We start from the raw sequence: 22,562 nt of genomic DNA, 5'->3' as shown, positions 1-22,562 counted from the left end.
GCAATGACAAACAAATACAGCTTTTCTAACCTCTCCCTCTATTCGTTTTGCATTTTCTGTGCACTAACTTAGTAGACCCACGTTGCATAACATGACACCTGGGTGTACATAATGGCGCACGCCTCAAGAGAGGAAGAAGAGTAAGATAAGAGACCGGAGGGGGGAGAGCTCAGAAGACAAAACACAGAAGAGGAGTGGCTAGAAAGCAAGAGTAGATCGGTGTTAGAAGGAGAGAACAAGCTTGTCGCTTAAAACCATCTCGACACACAGCGGCGCACGGTAACATATTAAAACCAGTGTTACAACTGCTCATTCTCCTTAATCATGCATGCGCACATAGCTCGATGAATATTCGAGGTGTGAGGAAGATAGCGTAACTTAAGATGGGAATTTGCTTAAATTATTTATGTGTAAAATTTCGTTTAAACAAAAATTCAAAGGTAGATGTGAGCTGAAGACTACGTTTACCTGGCGCTACGAAGCAGCAAAGAACATGCCAAAAAAGATAACATCGCAAGAGTCCCTTCCCCTTCATCTCAGTTTTCACCGTCTCTCTCCCTCTTTCTCATCTGGCACAGCGCTGCCCACTCCTATAACTTCAGCTGTCCTCGGGCTCTTTTCTTCTTATTTTTCCTCCTGTCTGTCTCCCTCTGCACATCCCTTCTTTTCTTGTTTATTTTATTGCTCTGCCTCCTCTCTGGTGTTTAGGGTCTTTTTTTTCTTCTTTCCAAGTCATCAGTGATCCCACCAAGATGACAAAGCACTGTGCTCATCTCTCCTGGCTCCAAGTTAAAAACAGAGCATAAATAAAGTTTTCAAAAAAAGAGAGAGAGCCCAAGGGGGATAGATAAAAGCTGCCAAAACAAGTGGAATTATAGCTGGGGCTTTGCCATCACGACAATGACCCCTGATCTGTTGCATTAGGCTGTGGCCATAAGATAGCTTTCTCAACCCCATCACATTTATTATTTATCTACTTGGAAAGAGACTCTGCTCGCTCTTTGTTCTTGTAAAACCCTCTTCCCACAGTACAGGCTCATTCGCTTTCATCAGACAAATCTTTCCCAGCTTCCCTGTCCGGCTTCTCCTCTTCACATGTTCCCCACCGCGGCAACACGCTGTCATTTTTATAAAATTATTTTTTTATTTATTATTTTTTGCACACAATTCCTTGTTGTGCCTGTTAATAATCAACAACACCATTGTTCTGTCAACCAGAAACAATCCCACTTGTGTTCCTGTTTGTATTCCTGTCATATCAAACAAAGACTGTAGTTCCAACAAAATAGTATGCCATCCTTCAACGTCTTTCATGTCAAGCAAAGGCTTATCTTAGCACTCGGGTGTTGCATACTTCAAACGGTTGCCTTAATATTTAAATATACAGCAGCTGTGATGGGGGTGTTTTATGATATGGCGGGAGGGCAGATGCACTTAGGTGTGAGCAAACATATATGTTTGTCCATGTGTTGGCAAACCCATATGCACTTGTAACAACACTTAAAACACACTGAGGTCTTAAGCCCTTTTCAAATATTGTGCCTGTCATGTTTACATATGCATGAAAGCCCACAAACAGATGTATTCTATAATTTTCTGCTTAATTGGTGCATAAAAATGGAAATTCTATCAACGAAACAAAAGCAAAGACTGATAAAGAGACTGCGGGAAACAAGAATCAGGAGTGTGTTTAGATATAACTTTCTGCTATCAAGACAGGCCATGAAAAAGAACGGACAAAGAGGAAATAATTGGATACTGCAGAAAGTGAATATAAAGAATAAAATGTGTTTTTATGATTGACCTGAATAATTATATACTTTGGGAATATGTTTGGCCGACTAACCCATCATTTCAACCTTATCAAATATGAATAAAAAATAATCAATGAATTGCAAGTGGGGAAAAGGACATGACATTTTGAAATGTGAAATGGGGAAAAAAAAGGAAGGAGAAGAAGACCCGCCTTCGGGAAAAGTCAGACAGGCTAGGTTGGATTTAATGTGTGAGGTCGGGAGGGGGTGTAGCTACAGAGAAGCTTATGGAGGGAATGGCAGAGCACATTCTGCTCACCTCACTTCATCCATATTATTATATAGATGACACACTGCTTGGTCCAAACAGCATCAAAGCAGTGTTTCACGGCAAATGATCCATGACATTGACGGAGACACGTCGCATCAATCTGTGATCACTGCTTATTCACCCACACAGACATGCATGTGATTTTCCTTCACATTTACAGTGAAAAGCTATATGAAGGCTTTAATGCAGAGAGCCACCTTCTTTCACTGCACTTGAGTGTGTGTAGGTGTGTGTGTGGCCATTATTGCTAGCACTGCCATGGGATTTGGAATACTAATTAACATCGCCACAATACGAAATCAAGGCAGTAGCAGAGATGGCAGCTACGTCAACAAGCACAGTGTACACAAAGTACAGTGTGCACCTACGCAGAATAAGCGCACACACCTACACTTACACGCATATTTGCTTTCCGACGTTTCCTGATTGTCTTTGAAATGTCATAAAGAAATAACCTTAAGTACACGGCTGTTAGTGACAAAAAGGCCAAATGGACAATATACACAAAGGCCCATCAAAGAGGCAAAACAGACCCTCACATCTTGACAGTGTTGACATTTGAATGCCCTGCTCTTATGACTAATCATTCGAAATTAAGTCACAAAATCTATGCCTGACTTCACCTCTTACAGTCTCTATGCCTCTTCTCCTGTATCAACCCCCTCCCATTTCACCCCCACCCTGCACTGCCTAAATGTCAGCATTACAATTGGGCACATTAATATCTTCCTTTTTAGACGTCTTCTGGCTACATAGTATGTTGGAATGCTAAGGAGGATGTGTCGGGAAGCTAAGCGAAACGCTGTTGCCTTTTTCTCATTCAACATGATCTGAAACTTTCACTCCTTTCTCTTTTCATATCTTTTATCCATCATTATCCCTCTCTCCTTTCTCTCCCCTCTTTCTGATGTATCATCTCTGGGTCTTTATGAAGCAGCGGCTGTGAATCATGCACTGGCCTTTCCACTGACACAGCCCAACTTGACCCAGTCTGGTCACCACCGAACAAAACAGCATCCATCATAATAGCACACGTCTGCCTCTATCATGAGTTGGCACACCGGAATGCATGGGCGCCTGTGTGGCTGTGTGACATAAAAATGACAACATAACCAGCTGAAGACAAAAATATTACAGGCACTGTACTCAGTAAATCAAGTTAGGATATGTGAGGAAGATGTCTACTGTTCACTGACGCCTCATCAGAAATGGACTCAGTGGAAGGGTGGCTGTCAAGAAGCTATTCTTGGGGAATAGTGGCAATATTACATATAGATTACATTTACATATATATACATATATACACACACACACACACACACACACACACACACACACACACACACACATATACAGTGGGGCAAAAAAGTATTTAGTCAGCCACCGATTGTGCAAGTTCCCCCACTTAAAATGATGACACAGGTCAGTAATTTGCACCAGAGGTACACTTCAACTGTGAGAGACAGAATGTGAAAAAAAAATCCATGAATCCACATGGTAGGATTTGTAAAGAATTTATTCGTAAATTAGGGTGGAAAATAAGTATTTGGTCACCTCAAACAAGGAAAATCTCTGGCTCTCACAGACCTGTAACGTCTTCTGTAAGAAGCTTTTCTGTCCCCCACTCGTTACCTGTATGAATGGCACCTGTTTGAACTCATCATCTGTATAAAAGACACCTGTCCACAGCCTCAAACAGTCAGACTCCAAACTCCGCCATGGCCAAGACCAAAGAGCTTTCGAAGGACACCAGGAAAAGTATTGTAGACCTGCACCAGACTGGGAATAGTGAATATACAATAGGCAAGCAGCTTGGTGTGAAAAAATCAACTGTGGGAGCAATCATCAGAAAATGGAAGACATACAAGACCACTGATAATCTCCCTCGATCTGGGGCTCCACGCAAGATCTCATCCCGTGGGGTCAAAATGATCATGAGAACGGTGAGCAAAGATCCCAGAACCACACGGGGGGACCTGGTGAATGACCTGCAGAGAGCTGGGACCAAAGTAACAAAGGTCACCATCAGTAACACACTACAACGGCAGGGAATCAAATCCCGCAGTGCCAGACGTGTTCCGCTGCTGAAGCCAGTGCATGTCCAGGCCCGTCTGAAGTTTGCCAGAGAGCACATGGATGATACAGCAGAGGATTGGGAGAATGTCATGTGGTCAGATGAAACCAAAGTAGAACTTTTTGGTATAAACTCAACTGGTCGTGTTTGGAGGAAGAAGAATACTGAGTTGCATCCCAAGAACACCATACCTACTGTGAAGCATGGGGGTGGAAACATCATGCTTTAACATTACAGAAAATGTTAAAGTCCTAACATTAGCTGAACTCAACTAAAAACAGAGAAACAGTGAAAGCTTTTGCTACTAACTCATTAAGCCTAACGAAAAGAAAAATAAACCTACAACAAAGTGGCATCTGAATTGGCATGTGCTTGTAATGCAAGTACAAAATCCACAATTTTGTTGTACATGTATAATGATAATAAAGAGCTATTATATTCTATCCTATTCCAAAGTTTTAGATGCATCAGCTGATTCAGGAGCAGCTTGCCAGAGAAAGCCTCTGTCTAAGGTTAATGGCACCTTGCACTCTTAAAACGTATATCAGGAAACTAGATACTTGCAATGTTAATTACTATACTTTAAAAGAGCAAAAAACATGTACTTTCAACCACACATCGCCCCTGCAATTCTGTTGTTATCATGATCACCGATATCCTCCAGCTGGTTATGCTTGCTGCCTAGCTCTAAGTTGGCTAATACATCATATCAGTGTTTCTACTGGTTGTCTGAAAGGCACTAAAAGAAGTATAGTTCTTAAGGCAACCATCCCAGTGGACAGCTGCCTTCAACAAGTCCCTTTGACTGTATGGTCTTTAAGTAACTACTGTCCGCATATAGTATATACTGGACAAGCTCTGACCTATTAGCACAATTTAGAACAGTAACTAAAATTTTGCAGTTTATAACTTAAAAAACTTCCAACATGCCAAAATAATGTGCGATTCATGTCTTTGTAAACATCTACTTTCAGAGCGAGAAGCGGTTAATCAATTTGACTAAATTCAACAAAATCCCACTTCTAGTATCTTCTAAAGCTCGCTGATTAGCATATTATATCTCATTTGTTTAATCTGTGGTTTTGTTTATTCATTTTACCTTCAGGCAAAGCCTGGCTCTCTGATTTAGAGTCTTCATGCTGAAAGCCTGGAAGCTGTCTACAACCAAAGGAATTGCATTGTGAGCTGGTATTAATGACTGAAATTAAGTTTCTTTCAGCTTGTCCCTTCCACCAAAAGGTTAGCAGTCAGTTTGACAGGACTGATGATCCACAATACAATTATAATGCATAACAGCAGACCAACAATAACCTTTCATTATCATTCGTATCCATGACTTTATCATCTTTGCTCCAAAACCTCATTAACATACATTTTGATATATTTTAAATCGATTTTTTTAATGTTTATTTTACTACTATCCATACATGATCCAGAAATGGCACAGTTGTTCTGGGCCAAAACTCATGAAAAGCCACTTAGGAAATGTGGAATTCTGAAATTCTTTTAGGAAAACATGGATCCTGTGTCCTCCAGACTAAAGTAGAGGGGGAACATCTGGATTCGTATCATTGCTTAGTTTAAAAGCCTGCATTTCTGATGGTGTGTGAGTGTATTAGTACCTATAGAGGTGGCAGCTTACACATCTGAAAGGCATCATCAGTGCTCAAAAAGAACGGTGACGAAATGGCCTGCCTGCACTCTAAACCTTCCACCAACTGAAAACATTTGGAGCAGCATGAAATGATAAATTTGAGAAGACGACCCAGGACTGTTGAGGAGCTAGAAATCTATATCAGCCAAGAATTGGGCAGCATTGTTTTAAAAAAGTCCTGAAACTGGTCTCCTTAGTTTCCAGCCATTTACAGGCTGTTTGTAAAGCAGAGGTAGATACAATTTTTTTATGTTCTACTGTGAAAAATACGGATAGAGCAATACCAAGTTATAGCAAGAAGAAGAAGGAACAAGAGTAGCTCGAGAAATACCAACTGCAAAAGCGCTCCCAGGGCTCGAGCTTGAAGGACAAACAAAGACTGTGTGTGTGTGTGTGAGAGACAGACTGTGCTTTGATCACTGAAAACAGTGTCATCCAGATATCTTTGTCAGAACAGCAAACACACAGAAGCTGAAAAGGAAGCATTACAGAAACATACTAGTGCTTTCAGTTCAATTCAAACTGTGGCTCGAGACCGTGGTTGTCATGGAAATCACAGCAGGCAACCCTTTTGCTATCTGAGTAATATGTGCATATGACACAGGAGGGCTGGGTATATACTAGTACGTATTATAGATGTGGCATTTTTCTATGAATATGTAGTCTGTGGGATGCTTTTAAGAAGGAGCTGCGCTGATTAGTTATGGAACCAGGGAGGAGAGGGGGAACATTACCAACTTCTTTCCTTCCTTCTTCCTCCCCTGTCACCTTTGTCAGAATCTGACTTTTTTTTTTTATTTCTTCTAAGCGAGCACCACTTCTCCCCTTTTCCTACACTTTTTCTCCCTTTCAGGCTGTAAGCCAGCATGATAAGGTCAGAGTGGGCCACAACAAAGTCTCCGGCGTGGCCTTGGGGCAGCTTCCTGCTGTCAGTGCCAGCTCTGCTTACGGGTGGTACCGGCCTAGCCAACATGATTAATGTGCAACTGCTTCCAGTCGAGCAGCTGACACAATGAAAAGTTGCTACAATTATTAAGGCAAAATGTAATAAATAAAAGAGTGAGTGCGCGTTGTTGTGCATGCGTTTGGACGAGAGTGTCAGTACAGATGTGAAAACACAAAAAGCATTTTCAACAGTCAAAAATCTTGAATAATCAACGTTAAAACAGACATTTGGCTACAAGAACCCCACTCTCACACTTAAAGGCCTTTTGGCTGCCTTAGGGAGAGATGAGAGAAAGTGGCACTTCATCTGAAACGAGTCTGGTTCTTACAACGTGACTTCTTTTAAAAGATTAATTAACAGATCCCTTGCATGTACGCTCTGTTAAGTGTGCGTGTGTGTGTGTGTGTGTGTGTGTGTATATTTCATCAGAACCTGCCAAATGTTAGGAGTTCGCCTAATTAGTTAAAGAGTCCGGGCCCACACACCTGTCTACCTGCGCTGACAATGGCCCAAGGCTGCCTGCATACATTTACACACTAATTATCCAGCTTGGGCCATTAATTAGTCAGTCAAATAACTTAGTGACTAGCCAGTCAGCTGTCTGCTATACCAGGGAGGGAGGAGGGGAGAGCCACAGCCACACACATACATACATACATATGTTACATACTACTGCAAATATGCAAATGACACATACGGATTAGTAATACTCACATATATTTATGCAGTTATTTCAAATCTAAACATTTATCCCTTAGTATGATTTTTAACACCTGGTTGTAGGAGCTTGTGCAAAACCCACTGTGGGTTACAAGCTTCAGACTCATAGTTTTTATCTCTAATTACATCTAAGAACTTGTTTCCACACATTCAAAGTTAAGTAGATTCCACTGACATGTGTTCATGTTGTCAAGAAACTGAGGCACTTTTCCTACACTGACATCTTTTAGAATGGAGCTACTTTATTTTACACTAAATGTGACATCCTGTTTTGTTTTTGTTTTTTGTTTTTTAAAAAAAGAGAGAAAACAAAGTTGTGTCAAATGTAATTAAAAATATAATTTAATGATTTGCAAAATGCAAAATGTTGTCTAGCAGAGCATTGCTGAAATGAGCAAGACAGTTTTCTGGACGACAGTGTATTGCTCCAAAACTTGGATATGAAGCTGTGCAAGTTATCCATGCCATGTGCCCACTGAAAACGACTCCCTGTGGTCTTTAGGTTGGAGACTGTGGATTTTTCCAACTGTCTGAGTCCATCATAAACGAGAATAATCCCAAAGATGTTATATTCAAGTTTTTTTGTATGATCACAACCATTTAATACTATTTTTTGATGGTGCTATTAAAATTAACACATTCGTTTTTGTATGTCTTCACACTAATGATTCTCTTCTCTTTCCATTTTCCTTTTTATCTTCTCTGCTTCTATTTTCTTTTGTACAAGCATGGACAACAGGAAATTCAGACCTCTCTACCCATCTGTAGATAGTTTTCCATGTGCTTCTGTAGAGCACTTTGTTTGTCAAGTAAAGTATATTTCTCACTTTGTTAGCATGAGGGTTAAATCTTCATAACTTCAAACACGTGTGAGAGCATCAGTAACATTACCTCTCTGTCCCTGAGAACAGCCTGAGTCCTGTAAAGCAGCAGAAGACGAACGTCACTGTCTCCGAGGCTGAAGTTACTCTCCAGAATTTGCAGCACGTCGATGCGAGGCCGAACGGGCAGAGATGCGTCACCGCAGAATGGACGCAGCCAAGCCAGGAGGTCATCTGAAGTGACGGTACTGTCACTGCAGAAGGATTTGAGAGGGAGGTTGACAGCAGGCAAAGTGAGGTACAGATAAAGAGACAGAGATTGAGAGACAAGGTGTAGAGTTCACACTAAGATGTCTAAATGTTACCAAGTAGTTTACTTGTTTCATTCAAGAAACAAGAAATTGCCTGTTAGACAGTTTGCACAAAGATTTGAGGACGTTAAACTGAGCTGTAGGAAACTGAGTATGTTATTCTGTTGGTTTTTTTTACAAACTAAATGATTCAACTATAGCTACAGTTACGTTGTGTCAAAGTTGTCAAATTTACATAAATCTTTGATCGCTAGCAATGTGACTCTGAAGTCCTATATCTGTGTAAGTTTTCTCCCCAACAAACACAACAATGTCGACGAAATGTTTTGCACCGTCAAAGACACCTGCGGTAGCACCCAAAAGGCAGAGGACGATGCTAACCGTCGCACAAAAAGTTGGACTTCTGGACATGCTAAAGGAAGATAGAAGTTACCGTATTTTTCGGACCATAAGGCATGTCGCATTATGAAGCACATTAAGCGAAACAAAACAGTCAGATACGTCAAATTTTACTCAACTCATTCTTCTTGCTTCCCCTACTTCCGTACCATTGATTCATTAATGTTGAATTCTCTCGCAGCTGCTCTATTCCCATGTTTTGGACCTGAAAACAGGGTTTGATCTTTGGTTTCATTCTATAATACCGACTTATTTTTCTACGAAGGTTTGAACTTTGAGGGTCTTTAAACAAGAGAGAAAAGTGTGAAAATGTTCATACCTGTCTGAGAAAAATGTATAAAGTGTATAGTGAGGGGTTTTACAGCCTTAAAACATCTATAATAATTGTAAAAAAATAAAGTTGACTACTTCGCGGATTTCACCTATCACATGTAATGAAATGCGCTATATAAATAAAATTACCATTACTACTGAGATGACTTAACAGTAAAATGGGAAATTTTAACAATATATCTCAATTCTTCCACTTTACATGATGTAAACACTTGTGTAGTAATAAGGACATTTTCAAAACAATTAAGAACTTTATCATTAATTAAGAAAAACAGCAAATGTCTGTGAATTCAAAGGTTCCTCCAATGGTGTAGTGGTTAACACTTTTGCTTGGCAAGCGGAGGTTTCCAGCCGGAAATTCACTTTGGGTTTGGGTCAGGAAGGGAATCTGGGAAAAAAAGAGTTTGCTATAGTGGGTAGCTCCATATGTTTATCTTTGGTTATTACATTGAATAGAATACCAACAATAAAAACAAATAGTTTAGGTTATCTGTTACGTACTCTAGCATGTAACCGGCTATATGTTATGTCTTTGTCAGTAAGAAGTTAAAAGTCTACTATTTATGCCATTCTTCTTTGAAATTTCACATTTTCCAAAGTAATGCAGTGGGCATGACTGCACTATAATGCATTAATTTAAGGTTCTTTTGTCACAGATCCCTTGTTTTCATGTGCCTTGTTTGTCTTTTTGTCATGAAAAAGCTGACCAGGGTGCAATAGATGCTGTCAAAATGTTTTCGTCGTCAAAAAGAGCTACAAGACAGGCTGCCAGGTGCCTTTTGTCAGTTTATCTTCATTTATTTATCAGATATTTAACTGATATTTAACACTCAGCAGGTGTTAATTTCAGCCCCCGAATAGAACTGAAAAGATGCAGAGTGCAAAGAGAGGGTGACAAAAGCTGAAGAAAATCTTTAAGGCTTAGTTGATTTACATAAAACTCAAAATACAAGCGATTAAGTGCTGTGACATTGGCTGTGTGAGGACAGTTTAGTTTAGGGACTACAAAGGAAATCAGAGAATGGGTCACTGTAAGTATGTTGTATGAGATGACAGATGTAACCTACCCACTCTGCACACTGTTGTGCACAGCAGTCACCATGGCCTCCAGGACCCTGAGGGGTTGTGGGTAATTTGTCAGGGCGCATGGGTCTCCACTGAAAAACAAACCACATCACCACGATCATCTTACATAATCAGCTAATTAAGATAAGATTTTCAAATTAGCACAATGTCAAGGGACAGCAACTTAAAAAAAAAAAATCAAAGGCTTCCTTCTCAGGGACGGTGTTAGTTAAAAATGTGTCTGGCGGCAATTAAATGTTTGAAGGTAGTGAACCTTTGTTAAATTAACAATCATAAAATTATTTCAAGTCTTACAGACAAGATGAAACAGAAAAAAAACCCATTAATAGCCATCTCCAATGTGACAAGCTCATCGAGCCCGGTGGAAATTTACAAGAACACGTTAATTTTAATAATTTAAAGATGATAAAAAGAGGCGTAATGAGATGAGGTTTAAATCCACATAATAGTAGGTAAGCTTAAGAAGGTACATCATTAGTGCATTTGTAGAGTGGCTCTGGGTGCTGCTGTATGTGTGTGTGTGCACCATATGTTCACAGGCCATTTTTCACAACGAAAGAAAGAAACAAAGGGGAGGGAAAAAAGGTGATTTCCCCCGACTCACTTCCACTTTTCTGCTGGAATTGTATCCATACACATACACAAATAAACGTATGCCCCGGCCAATATATATAACTGCCTACACAATATACACACACACACACACACACGCTTTATACACACACAACATACAGATGATCTGGGCAAGAAGTGGAAAGATGACGCAGCATTTTCTTTATTGGGTTTCACTACTTACATTTTGAATTTAAACACACACAAACAAAGCAGTTATGACAGATACAAAAGACGGCTATTAGTGTGAGGCTCAGGGATGCCTGCTGTACCAGACTCAAGGCTTTGAGAGAGCCAAAAACAAGACCGCCTCATTCATAACTGCCAAACACAATGCTTCAAGAAAGCCCCGAAACTACGGAAACGCACGCTCGCAGCCACACGCAGTCGACGCATAAAGGGATATTCATAATGTAAGAACACGGAGTGACGTGTTCAAGGTAAAGAAAACCCCCAGAGAATAAATAGGACTCTCTCTGTGTGCAGTCTTGCACCTGACACACACACCCAGACTCTGTGTGTGTGTGTGTGTGTGTGTGTGTGTGTGTGTGTGTGTGTGTGTGTGTGTGTGTGTGTGTGTGTGTGTGTGTATGGGAGCAGAGTGAGATCTGGAGGGGAACAGCTGTATCAGGCTGCATTAATTATAAAAAAGATAATGAATCAGAGAAAAGGGAAGAACATGTGCACGCAATAAAGTGTGTATGTGTGTGTGTTCATTAGGGATAATGACCTCCAAGTCTATACAAATACAAATGTGTGTGTGAGTGCCTGTGCGTGTGTGTGTGTCTGCAGATTCAGGTGCCATTTATCTGAAGCATGCACCATTGAGCAGCTATAAAAAAAGCTGGAAATGAGGCAGGATTATAATCACAGCGGGTGATACTCATTTATCAAGCCAATCAGATGGCCTGATGATATCTGGTTTTGTCAGTAAAACCCTGCTCGCTGGTCTGCCTGTCTGAGCAAAAAGCAAAATCATTTAAAAAATCATCTTCCAGTATGTTAAATCAAAACAACTCTCTATAATGGGTTTTAGCTCACTTCTTCTCAAGAAACTAAGTAACAAACATATACATGTATTCGTTGGATGTTATACAATGTTATACAAAGTGTTTACCGCGGCCCTTACATCTAGCACATCTGCAGACACATCTTGGTGAATCATCTCTGCCTTCCTTTTGAATTCTGGGAGCAGGAAAACACCAATAAAAGACTGTGAGCCCAACTCCCACAGGCAGCTACTGCAGATTCAGTTCAACACTTCAGGCATTTGTTTTGACAGTGTTCTTCCCACCAACATGCTCAGCCCAAAGTGGACAGATATATATACAGTATATTTTCAGATAACAACCAACAAAGATCAGGTCGTAGGTGGTGTCAGCAGGTGGCGCACAGTATGTTCAAAAGCCTGCTTTTGAGCTGAATGTAGACACTTCGCTTTGTCTGGATAGTTATAAAAATACATTAATTTTTCCATACAATCTGCACTGACAGATAATGAAAGGGTTACGTGTAGATGATAATGTTGTTTGGCAAGGCGCAACAGCGAATGTGAAAAAAAGATTAAATTAGCACAAAAGGGAGCCACACGTAGCAACCTGACATCTTAAATTTTCCTATTCCTTTATTCTGCTTGTCACAGCTGGTGGTATGTTTGATAGCACACAGCACACAAGATTACTGTACAACTGTAATTTTTCAACACTGTCCTAATATTAACAATTTTCTGAACAACTTGGGACTAAAAGGGGGTCTAGCATTGTGCAACACAAGCTATGATTTACAGCCACAAAAATAATCACTAGCTTCAGACATCAGGCGGAGAATTAAGATATTTTTTTGACTTGAATTGAAGCTTGAGATGTATACATTGTTTATTTATTTTTGCTATTTTAGCTAGGCTGCAGTAAAGAATTTGATTGCAGTAAGAGGTGTGTAGCGGTTTGATCTCTTTGTACAGGTTTCTGTATGTGATCCTTTTGGCTCTCGGAGGAGGCGGACACACTTTTTCTCCTCTCCCTTATCTTCCCTGCTTAGTTCTACTCTCTCACAGTCTGTTTCTAAAACCTAAAGAGAATTATGGATTTGATCAACTGGTCTCTGAATGCTATTGACACCCTTTTCTCAAAAAAAAAAAAAAAAAAAAAAAAAAAAAAATTCACACACACACTTATATATAGTGGAGAAATGGTCACAATTGGCAGCCAATGCAGCCAACTGTGGATGCTGGTGCTTCTAAACCCCTGCCTTTGAAGGTCTTAGCACTCTCTGCATTTATAAAGAGACTACAGAATGAGCTCCCTTACAGCATGGTAAAAGTGAAATGGCAGAGTGCAGTCCAGAGCATTCAGCTGAAGGCAACTTTTCAGGTTTTTTATGTGTGTGTGTTTTTTCTACTGAAAAAGAGCTTTAGCTAAAAATGTTTTAAGAGGAGAACCAGAGTTACCAACGTTTGGATGTCTTGAGATGGAGAATCTCTGAAAGCTGTGGTTTTGTTTTTTTATGAATCCCAGATTACAAGTTTTCCCCTGCTTTCAGCTTTAAACTAAGCTGCTCACCTCATGATTACAGTTTCATAGCTCATCCACCTTTTGGGAAAAAAGTGAGTAGCGCTTTATATTACAGTTCCATAAAAACAGTAATATTTATGTGTTAATAGAGTTAATAATTAAGATTATTACATTGTTACATTATTATTACATTATTACACCAACTGCCAAAACCTCTGCTTTTACTGAGGCGCTCACAAATTTGATCAGCATCACCTGACTGCTATTTACCATCCTAACTTCTCTGAAAACAGTAAAGATGTACTTAATATTTCACAGGACTGCTTAGAGTCCTGTGAAAGCTTCCTTCCTTCACATGACTGTAGGCTGAAATAAAAAAAAAAATCAAACCAGAAAAAAAAAAAAAAAAAAAAAAAAAGATTACATTGTTGCACTAGTCATTTTGCCTCATTGGTCCTTTTAAATGTCTACATTACTACCATTTGTGGTCTCTTATTACATTAGTAATAACAAGCTGCTACTTGGTTGTTAATTTGGTAATTGCATATTGCATTTACTTAGTTAATGCCTCTTTATTAACAAACTGCTTATCAAACATTAATCCATTATTAACATGTTATTACCAAGCCATTACAGAAAGTGCTGTTTTTCTCAAAATTATGCATATTTCAAGATTCAAGATTCTCTGTCATTGTGCATGTTGGGGCATTGTTGGGAAGTTACTAAAAGAAGATTAACTAACATTTGGCAGTGCATATCTTTGCAAACTATCTCAGTATGTACATAGGTATTGTCAGCACTTGACACCTCAGAGTTTTTTTGCATATACTGTAGAACATCAAGAACCTTTCACATCGAAAATAAAATACCTGAGTGCAGCGACTACTCTCTCCACAGCATCGTGAAGGACACTTTTGAGAGACAGGTCTAAGGATCCAACAGTGACGCGCAGAAGCTCTCCAATCTGCTCCAGGGGCTGTCCATCAGTTGCCATAGTGACTGCTAACTCGCAGACTTTTGACCTCTCAGAACGGGACAAATCGTAAAGTTGACTGTAGGCCCGCAGCTGCTCCTAGAACAGGAACAAAACATGGAAAAAAGTAGCGAAACACAATGATGTTAAAAATAATGATTAAAGACTGAGGTAGTAGACTTAATCTCAACGTACAAGATCACAGTCTTTTTAGGGGCCATAAAATATTAAGACATTAGAGACAAACTAATATTAATGAGATGACAGAAAGAGTTCTTAAGGGGAGAAAAGGCACTGTTAAAAAAGTGCACAAAATTGTCAGAGATCAAGGACACGTGTGTCGTAGGGAGTACAAAATGTATTTAGTTAGGTTCACAATCATAACCTCTTTTGAAAAACAGAATGTAATAATTTGCAAATTTAAAGCTGTGCAGAGTGCATTGATGACCCATCCAGGAGGTTACAAAAGAACCCAGAACAACTGCAGCCCTAACTTACATTAGTTAAGGTCAGAGTTCATGACTCTTCAATAAGAAAGAGACTGGGCAAAAACGCATCCATGGGAGAATTTCAAGACGAAAACTACTGCTGACCGAAAAGAACAATTACCAAAGAAAAACACATCTATATGAAAATATTCTGTGGACTGATGAGTGGGAGGTTTGAGTCCCGTTACATCTAAAAGTAATACAGCAATTCATTAAAAAAAAAAAAAAAAAAAAAAAAAAAAAAAAAAAAAAATCAACCCACCAGTCCAACATGGTGGCGATAGTGTTGCCAAGGGTGGCGCAACCACTTATTAGGTTTAGGAGTTAATTATTTTTTTCACATACAGTAGGCCAAAGTAGGTTTGGATAACCTTTTTCCTTAATAAATGAAAAATTTAAAACTGCATTTTGCATTTAATCAGGTATCTGAGTCTAATATTAAAGCTTAAGTGTGACAAATATGCAAATAAACTAAGACATCAGAAAGAGGACAAATGCTTTTCCTGGCACTGTACATTACCATTTACTCTTCTGTGTCACATGCAGACATTTTCAATGTGTGAGTGTCATTATCAGGCTTTTGGCTCTATTAATGCATGGTCACATGCCTCTGGTTATTACATTTTACACCCCTATCTGACTTTTCAGCTAAACGCTACAAGCACAAATGCCAGAGGATAAGGCTGACAAGGTCTTTGGAGTTGCCAGAAGCTAAAGGTTATTTAATTGCTGATACTTTCCTCCTTTCACACATGGTGTCCAATACGGCACTGTACTAGCAGTTAGTAAGTGCACCTAATATAAAAAAAAACATGCTTCATGAGTTTCAGCATATTGTTTTTACTACTACTTTAATGACCAAATAAATAACTCCTTCAGAATAAGTTTTGAAAAATAATGCACTTCTAAAGATATCCATATTTTAATTAGTTGTAAGAAAAACATGAACTTAAACACCTCGCTCCAGTTCTCAAAGTATATGCATGAAAGGATTCAGTAATTACTCTATCCCATCTTGATTTGTTTCATTAATCATTGTTGAACCATGGCCACTTTTCACTATTCATTCTATAAACCTTTTTTTTTTTTTTTTTTTTTTTTTACATGGCATATAAAGTAAAAGCACTGCATATTGTTTTGGAGGGATGATTACTGGTCATCCCAGTTCAATATTTACACTAATTAATGAGCAAAAACCTTCAATTAAAATGTGTTCCTCATGTGTCCAATTTCAAACAACATTGTAAATACTTTCAGGGTCAGTGACATACAACAAGTCAAGCACTAGAAAAAATTAAGACAGGTCCAGAGAGCAAGAAGGAAACTTCAGCCCAGGCAGCTGCAGAAGTCATAAATGCGGTTCAATTTCATGCATAAAAGATGGATTTGGTGTGCGTTTGCTGCAATGCTGTCATGTTCCCCAGGGAACCTTCCAACATTCAGTCTAATCACAAACCCTTCAGTGCCTGTTGCAGCTGCAGTAGAATTGAGCTCAAGCCATTGAAAGACCCTCCTCCTAAACTAAGGTCGCTTTTTGATACAACCTCTCAGCAGGAAGCTACATTCAGACAGTTCAGTCGCAGTATCAGGAAATGTAATGTCTGCTTTCTGTGTCTTGTGTGTCTTTTCCAAATCCACCATTAAAATACCACTTGGAAATCGTCCAAATCTATAAGCTATTTTAACAGTGAAGGTGTTTGGCACATGTTTAAACAGATTCAACAAGGTGCTGGAAACACTCCTCAGAGATTCTGGCTCACATCGACATGACAGCATCACATATTTTCTGCAGATATGTCAGCTGCACATCAATAATGTGAATCTCCTATTCTATCATGCCCCAAAGGATTGAAATATGGTGTGAACTGCAATCTGGTGTGCATCTGAAATGAACTTATTGTCATGTTCAAGAAACCAGTTTGACATGATTTGGGCTTCTGTGATATGGTGAGTTATCCTACTGGAAGGAGCCATTAGAAGATGGGCTCATTATGGTCGCAAAGGGTTGAACATGAGTCAGCTAATCAGGCTCATTGTGGTGTATAAACGACATTCATATTGTTTACATTAAATTGGACTTCTACTATCCCAATGTTGCTACCTGACAACGTGAGCTTGTGTGAACTGTTGCCCATCTTTAACCGATGACTGTGGGTTCAACGTGTTGTGCATTCAGAGATGCTCTGCATACCTTTGTTCTAACTATCCCTATCAGCTCAAAGCAGTCTGGCAATTCTCCTGTGACCTCTGACATCAACAGTGCATTTTCACCCAAAGAACTGCCGCTCACTGGATTTTCTCTTTTTTGGATCATTCTCTGTAAACCCTGGAAATGGTTTTGCAGAATAACCCTAACAGATCAGATGTTTTTGAAATAGACTAGACTGTCTGCCACCAATAATGATGCCATGTGGAAAGTCACTTAGATTACCATTCTTCCTCATTCTGATTTTCAGTTTGAACCTCAGCAGGTCGTCTTGACCCGGTCTTCATACTTAAATGCCCTTAGGTATTGCTCTGTGATTAGCATATTTGCCCTAATGTGCAGTTGAACAGGTGTACCGAACTAATGTGCTGGTAAGTATTCAGGTTACTCAAATACATACATTCCTTATGTTGACATCATATTTATGCTAGGAATATCAAATATGCATGATATTTTCTCTGTATATTCAATTTCAAAGCATAATATCAGCTAAAGCCTGAAGAGTGTCTTGTTGTGTAACATCTCTTTTGTGGATATCCTTTTAGTTTCACGGATGCATTCTGCAGCACTCAGTGCCAAGAGCCAGACCACGAATGCCTGTCAGAAAAAATTAGCACTTTAAGTAAAGCGCCAGTTAGAGGAAATGGACATGATGATGACATGATGAGTGTGTCATGAAACTAAGCTCTCAATTCATTGCTCTCTGTTCCAATCCTTAGCTATGATCACAAGAGAGTTTAAGGACAAAGAAAGTAGCGGGTATGAGGCTCCTCCAAAGAGTAGCAGCTAGGGGAAAAAAGGGCATGTAATAGGGATTCCCATTTCACCTGGAGGATACGGGGGACGCTGGTAGGATAATGGAGATCTTAGCCACTCTGTGTATCATTGTGCAGCCTCAGTGTGTGGATGAAAAATAAGGCTATTGTTAATTTTGTTAATATTATATACTACTCTAAAGTGTAATTATCAAGGACATGGTTTTCATAGCCCACAGTATGTGATTCACCACATCAAAAGGAATATGGAACATAGAAAGGAATAGCCCTGCTGCTGCAGAGACAAATCACACGATCTGTTGTTATTATTTTCTTTGCTGTTTTTCTCACAATTGCACGAGTTAATAGTTTAAAAATCACTATTTACAATATCAAGAACATGCCATTTGATGTCCTTATTGTAGGTCAAGGCCTCTGTGTTAGATTCTTTGTGTTAGAAAGGTTTAACAATATTTCTAGCAGCTGGTCACGTACACTTGATAAACGACCACAGTATAGCCAAACAGAGCCTACAGAGCTTCTTGTATCTATCTCTCCCTACCTATCTGCCCCTTTCTGGTTCTTATATCCATTATTTTAATACATCTCCAAGGATACAATTACATCCTCCACCAAAAAAAGGAAAGTTATACATAGAGGATGCAGTGTTTGTGTGTGTGCTTGTGTAAGTGTGTGTGCACCCATGTATGCATCAGTGACTCTGCCCTAAAGCTCTGCCTGGTAATTCTTGTGTCTTCCACTCTATTATGGAGGGTATGTGCTTTTAAACACAGTTAAAACTGGGACAAAATATTATTAACTTGCACAGTGTGGGGGTCAGAAATCACCAGTTTTCAATGATATCTTGTCGCATAGCAACACTTAGCTCGCCAAGTTATAATGTCCCCTCCCTCTAGCCCCAGATTCAGACTGTGTATACACACACAGACAGCCACAGCGAGGTGACAGTGGGGTAAGTCAGTGTGACTTTGCTTAATGAGATACAGCATGGTGCTTGTACCGTATATGCGTCCATACGGCAGGGCTCATTTGAAACAGCAGACCACAGATTTACATTAATATACCCTTGACTGGCCTTTCTGAGGCTGGGAAGAGCTTAGCCGAGCAGAACCACCCCCAAAATATACAACACACATACCCACACATAGACACAAGCGTTACAAGTACTGTATATGCAGATGGAAATTAGCCCAAGGCTATAATCTGGCATATTTACATTTGTTAAAATGTTCATTAATATGTATTGCCCCTCTTTCTAAAAAATAAATAAATAAATAAAATATGCAGGCACCATTTGTATGTCCAGCCAAAGGTGACCTTATGAACTGGCAAAGAAGTAAGAAGTGAGAGTCAAATGTCTTCTTCACTTCAGGGACTATTAAACTTACCGTTCCATAGGCAATTGCATTTGTGTGGGGATTGCATTTCTTCACTGATTTTGCTTCCAAGGAGCCAAAGATACACCGAGCTCAAGGGATGAAACGCTGTTGTGCCTACTAATAACAGACAGCTTAAAAAACTCATTTAAAACTTATTTTTAGACACTTTGTTACTAGCAGCCTGTTGCAGAAACATAATTTGTTCTCATTTCTTTAGCTGAGTCTATGAAAAATGCCAAAGATAACAAAGTTTGACAGGCATAAAATAGGCTTTCTGTTCAAATAAATTACAAGAAAGCTTGTCTGAAAGAGTTCAAGCTGTGTTGAAGAATAAAGGTGGTTGTACCAAATATTGACTTTCAGGCTGTTAGAATGGTACAAACTCTTCTTATATACTGTATTTGCATCAATGGTTGCACATTTCAAGAAATCGCTAAACTCATTCCCCCATTTTACCAAAATATAAAGAGATGAGAGGTGGCTCAAGACTTTTGCACAGCACTATGAATGTAAGACTTCTGAATTGACTGAGTTTATACATGGATGCTGCTGATCAGCTGATCAGTTAAAAGCAGAAGTTAGAAGCAACTGAAGAATTTGCTCTTTTAACAGTAATGATTCTTTTATATATACAGTACACACAAAAACATAAATAATGATATTAATAATCCATCCACACAAACAAGCTAGCTTTATTTTGGAACCATTTTTGTGTGACTAGCCACATGCCTCATTTCTTTGAAAAGTAGATCAGCTCATGCGTTTTTGATTTTTGCATCATTTTTTATGCAAATTCTTTGTGTTTCTTTGTGTTTCCCATGAAAACAAACTGGGTTTGGCTGGATAATAGTTGTAATTATTTACCACTTAAGTTTGTGGATTAGAATGATTGCACGATACATTGTACTGCGTGCTAAAGAATAATTCTGTCCCCAATTTAATTAACCAGCTGGCAAATATCGCTCTTAAACTTTGTGTGTTCTTTCAATGGATCATTAAAAGCACATTTACACAAAGAGCAAATCTCACTCTCCGAAAAAGAATAAAATGGCTCAAGTGTTTGGCAGATGGGGCTTACCTCCTGGCTGTCTTTGAGTGACAGAATGAAGGGATGACTCAGAGTGTCCAGGTGGGCCTGAGATTGCTGCAGGTGTGCTAGTGCCTCATCAAAAGTCATTCCTGCAGGGTCCGTCCCTTCCTGCTCCCTACTGTCATCACCTCCTCTCTTCCTGTTCTTCTCACCCAGCTGGCGCAGGGCTTTGGTGGCTCGCTTTATCACCTCCAACCTCGCTTGGATGCTCAACTGGACATGAAATGGATGGAAGAAAGAGAATGGGAGAGAGGTGGAAGTTGGGGAGGTGTTGAATTGAGCAAAGAGAGAGGTGCTCAAGTTCTATACTCGTAAATTCATTTAAAATGGACCGAGTTAAAGAGAGGTAGGTACAACCTAATCTATCTGCATTTCAATACTATCAGGAACTTAAGTAGCATGTGCATGTGTATAAGGAGTGTGTGTTTGAGTGAGAGGGATCATAGCTGCCAGCCTGGAGTAATTGATTTTATTCAGACTGAGCAGGTTAACCATTCATGGGGAGAAGAGTGGGCCTCGGGCTACAGGAGGTTTTTATGCTTGCACAGAAACGCACAAACTTAGACCCCGACAAGACACACACACATTCACACTTTCAACATGTGCTACATATACCCCATTTTGAATTTGCAGTAATCTTCACCGAGATCGTCAGAACATTTCTCTGGCAAGTAAGACGCTCATTTAAATTGAGTTTATTTAACAATAATAATAATAATAATAATAATAATAATAATAATAATAATAATAATAATAATAATGGATTGCATTTATATAGCGCTTTTCGGGGCCCTCAAAGTGCTTTTTACAATTCCACTATTAAGTCACTCTCACATTCACACACTGGTGGAGGCAGCTACAGTTGTAGCCACAGCTGCCCTGGGGCACACTGACAGAAACAAGGCTGCCATATCGCGCCATCGGACCCTCTGGCCATCACCAGTAGGTGGCAGTTGAAGTGTCTTGCCCAAGGACACAATGACCGAGACTGTCCGAGCCGGGGCTCGAACCAGCAACCTTCCGGTTACAGCCACGATCGCCCTTTGTTCTGTTTGTATTTGTACAAATGTGTTATGAAGTGTGTATCCTACTGAATCAAATCCAGGTATTCACAGCCAACATCAGTCAGAGTCTCGGGTAAGGTTAGAAAAGAAGTTAGAAGTTGAGTAAGATGGGATGCATCCACCAAAGAGGTTAGCTGAGATCAATAATCTGTTTCCCTTCAGAAAAAAATGTCCAATGGGAAGTTTTGCATGCATTTCAATCCTTGGCCTTGTAGGAAATTAATCAACGATGGCAACGGTGAATCAATTCATCATTGCCACCCAATGGTCAAAAGGTCGAAAACATTCCCAAATGTGAGAAGGGACTCGATTTTCCCTTTGCACGTCCGAGGAGGACAGAAGAAAGAGAAGAGAGGGATGGTAATGGCAGAGGGAGTGGACGGTGTCTTCCTGAGAGGTAATCTGCATGTTAAAGAACACAAAGGGAAAACATTGCCTCCTGGGAATTGGAGTTTAATTGGCTCTGAAGTCAAGAGGGATCAATTAGCTCTCTTGGAGTGGTAGGGAAAGAGAAGGGACACAGGACAAAAATAGAAAAAAAAGGGAAGGTCTGGAGAAGGGTGATGGCAGGGTGCCAGGGCGAAGGAAAAAAAAAGAACAGCAGGCTACTATTGATAAGGTGCACTGAGGCACTTTAAGTCTACTGCAGGACAATTTTTCACAGTCCTGTAATTATGTGGCTGACATTCCTTGTGAAATTTTATAATTTCTTTTATAAATCATGACTGGTATGTGCTTTGAGGCTGCAGAAAGTGGATGGGAACAGAATAATGTATTTGAAATTAGGAGAGGGCTTTTGGCATTCCAGAAATTGGGCCACAGGCATTAGAGAAGACCGGCACGACGATGATGAGTGAGGAGTGAGGAAAATGACAGTTTGATGTAGTGAGTGAAAATCCCCGCAATCTTTCCTTTAACCAAATACGAATCCTTCCTTTGCGGCAGAAACCAACTACCTTCTGTGCTGCAATTAACCAGAGACTGTCTACCTATCACAGCTCCTACCTGAGAAAGTAATAGAAAATAGAGCCTCTT

General features: G+C 39.7%; 1 protein-coding gene across 2 annotated transcripts in view; it reads right to left on the bottom strand.

Moving 5' to 3' along the window:
* The window catches only part of nbas (NBAS subunit of NRZ tethering complex), a 178,036-nt gene that overhangs the window by 41,529 nt on the left and 113,945 nt on the right, over nucleotides 1-22,562 (bottom strand). Inside the window, exons 46-49 of one of the 2 annotated variants that reach the window (XM_026142563.1) lie at nucleotides 20,452-20,676; nucleotides 14,421-14,623; nucleotides 10,411-10,500; nucleotides 8,371-8,554 (exon numbers count right to left, since the gene is read on the bottom strand). In XM_026142563.1, the coding sequence (XP_025998348.1) occupies nucleotides 8,371-8,554; nucleotides 10,411-10,500; nucleotides 14,421-14,623; nucleotides 20,452-20,676 (702 nt within the window). Of the gene's footprint in view, nucleotides 1-8,370; nucleotides 8,555-9,364; nucleotides 9,732-10,410; nucleotides 10,501-14,420; nucleotides 14,624-20,451; nucleotides 20,677-22,562 lie in introns of those variants that run through there. The other variant, XM_026142564.1, reaches the window with a different exon arrangement.

This window comes from Astatotilapia calliptera, chromosome 15, assembly GCF_900246225.1.
Source record: "Astatotilapia calliptera chromosome 15, fAstCal1.2, whole genome shotgun sequence".
Lineage (NCBI taxonomy): Eukaryota > Metazoa > Chordata > Actinopteri > Cichliformes > Cichlidae > Astatotilapia > Astatotilapia calliptera.
The sequence above is the reverse complement of the archived record's forward strand: the minus strand, read 5'-3'. Positions and strand labels throughout refer to the sequence as shown.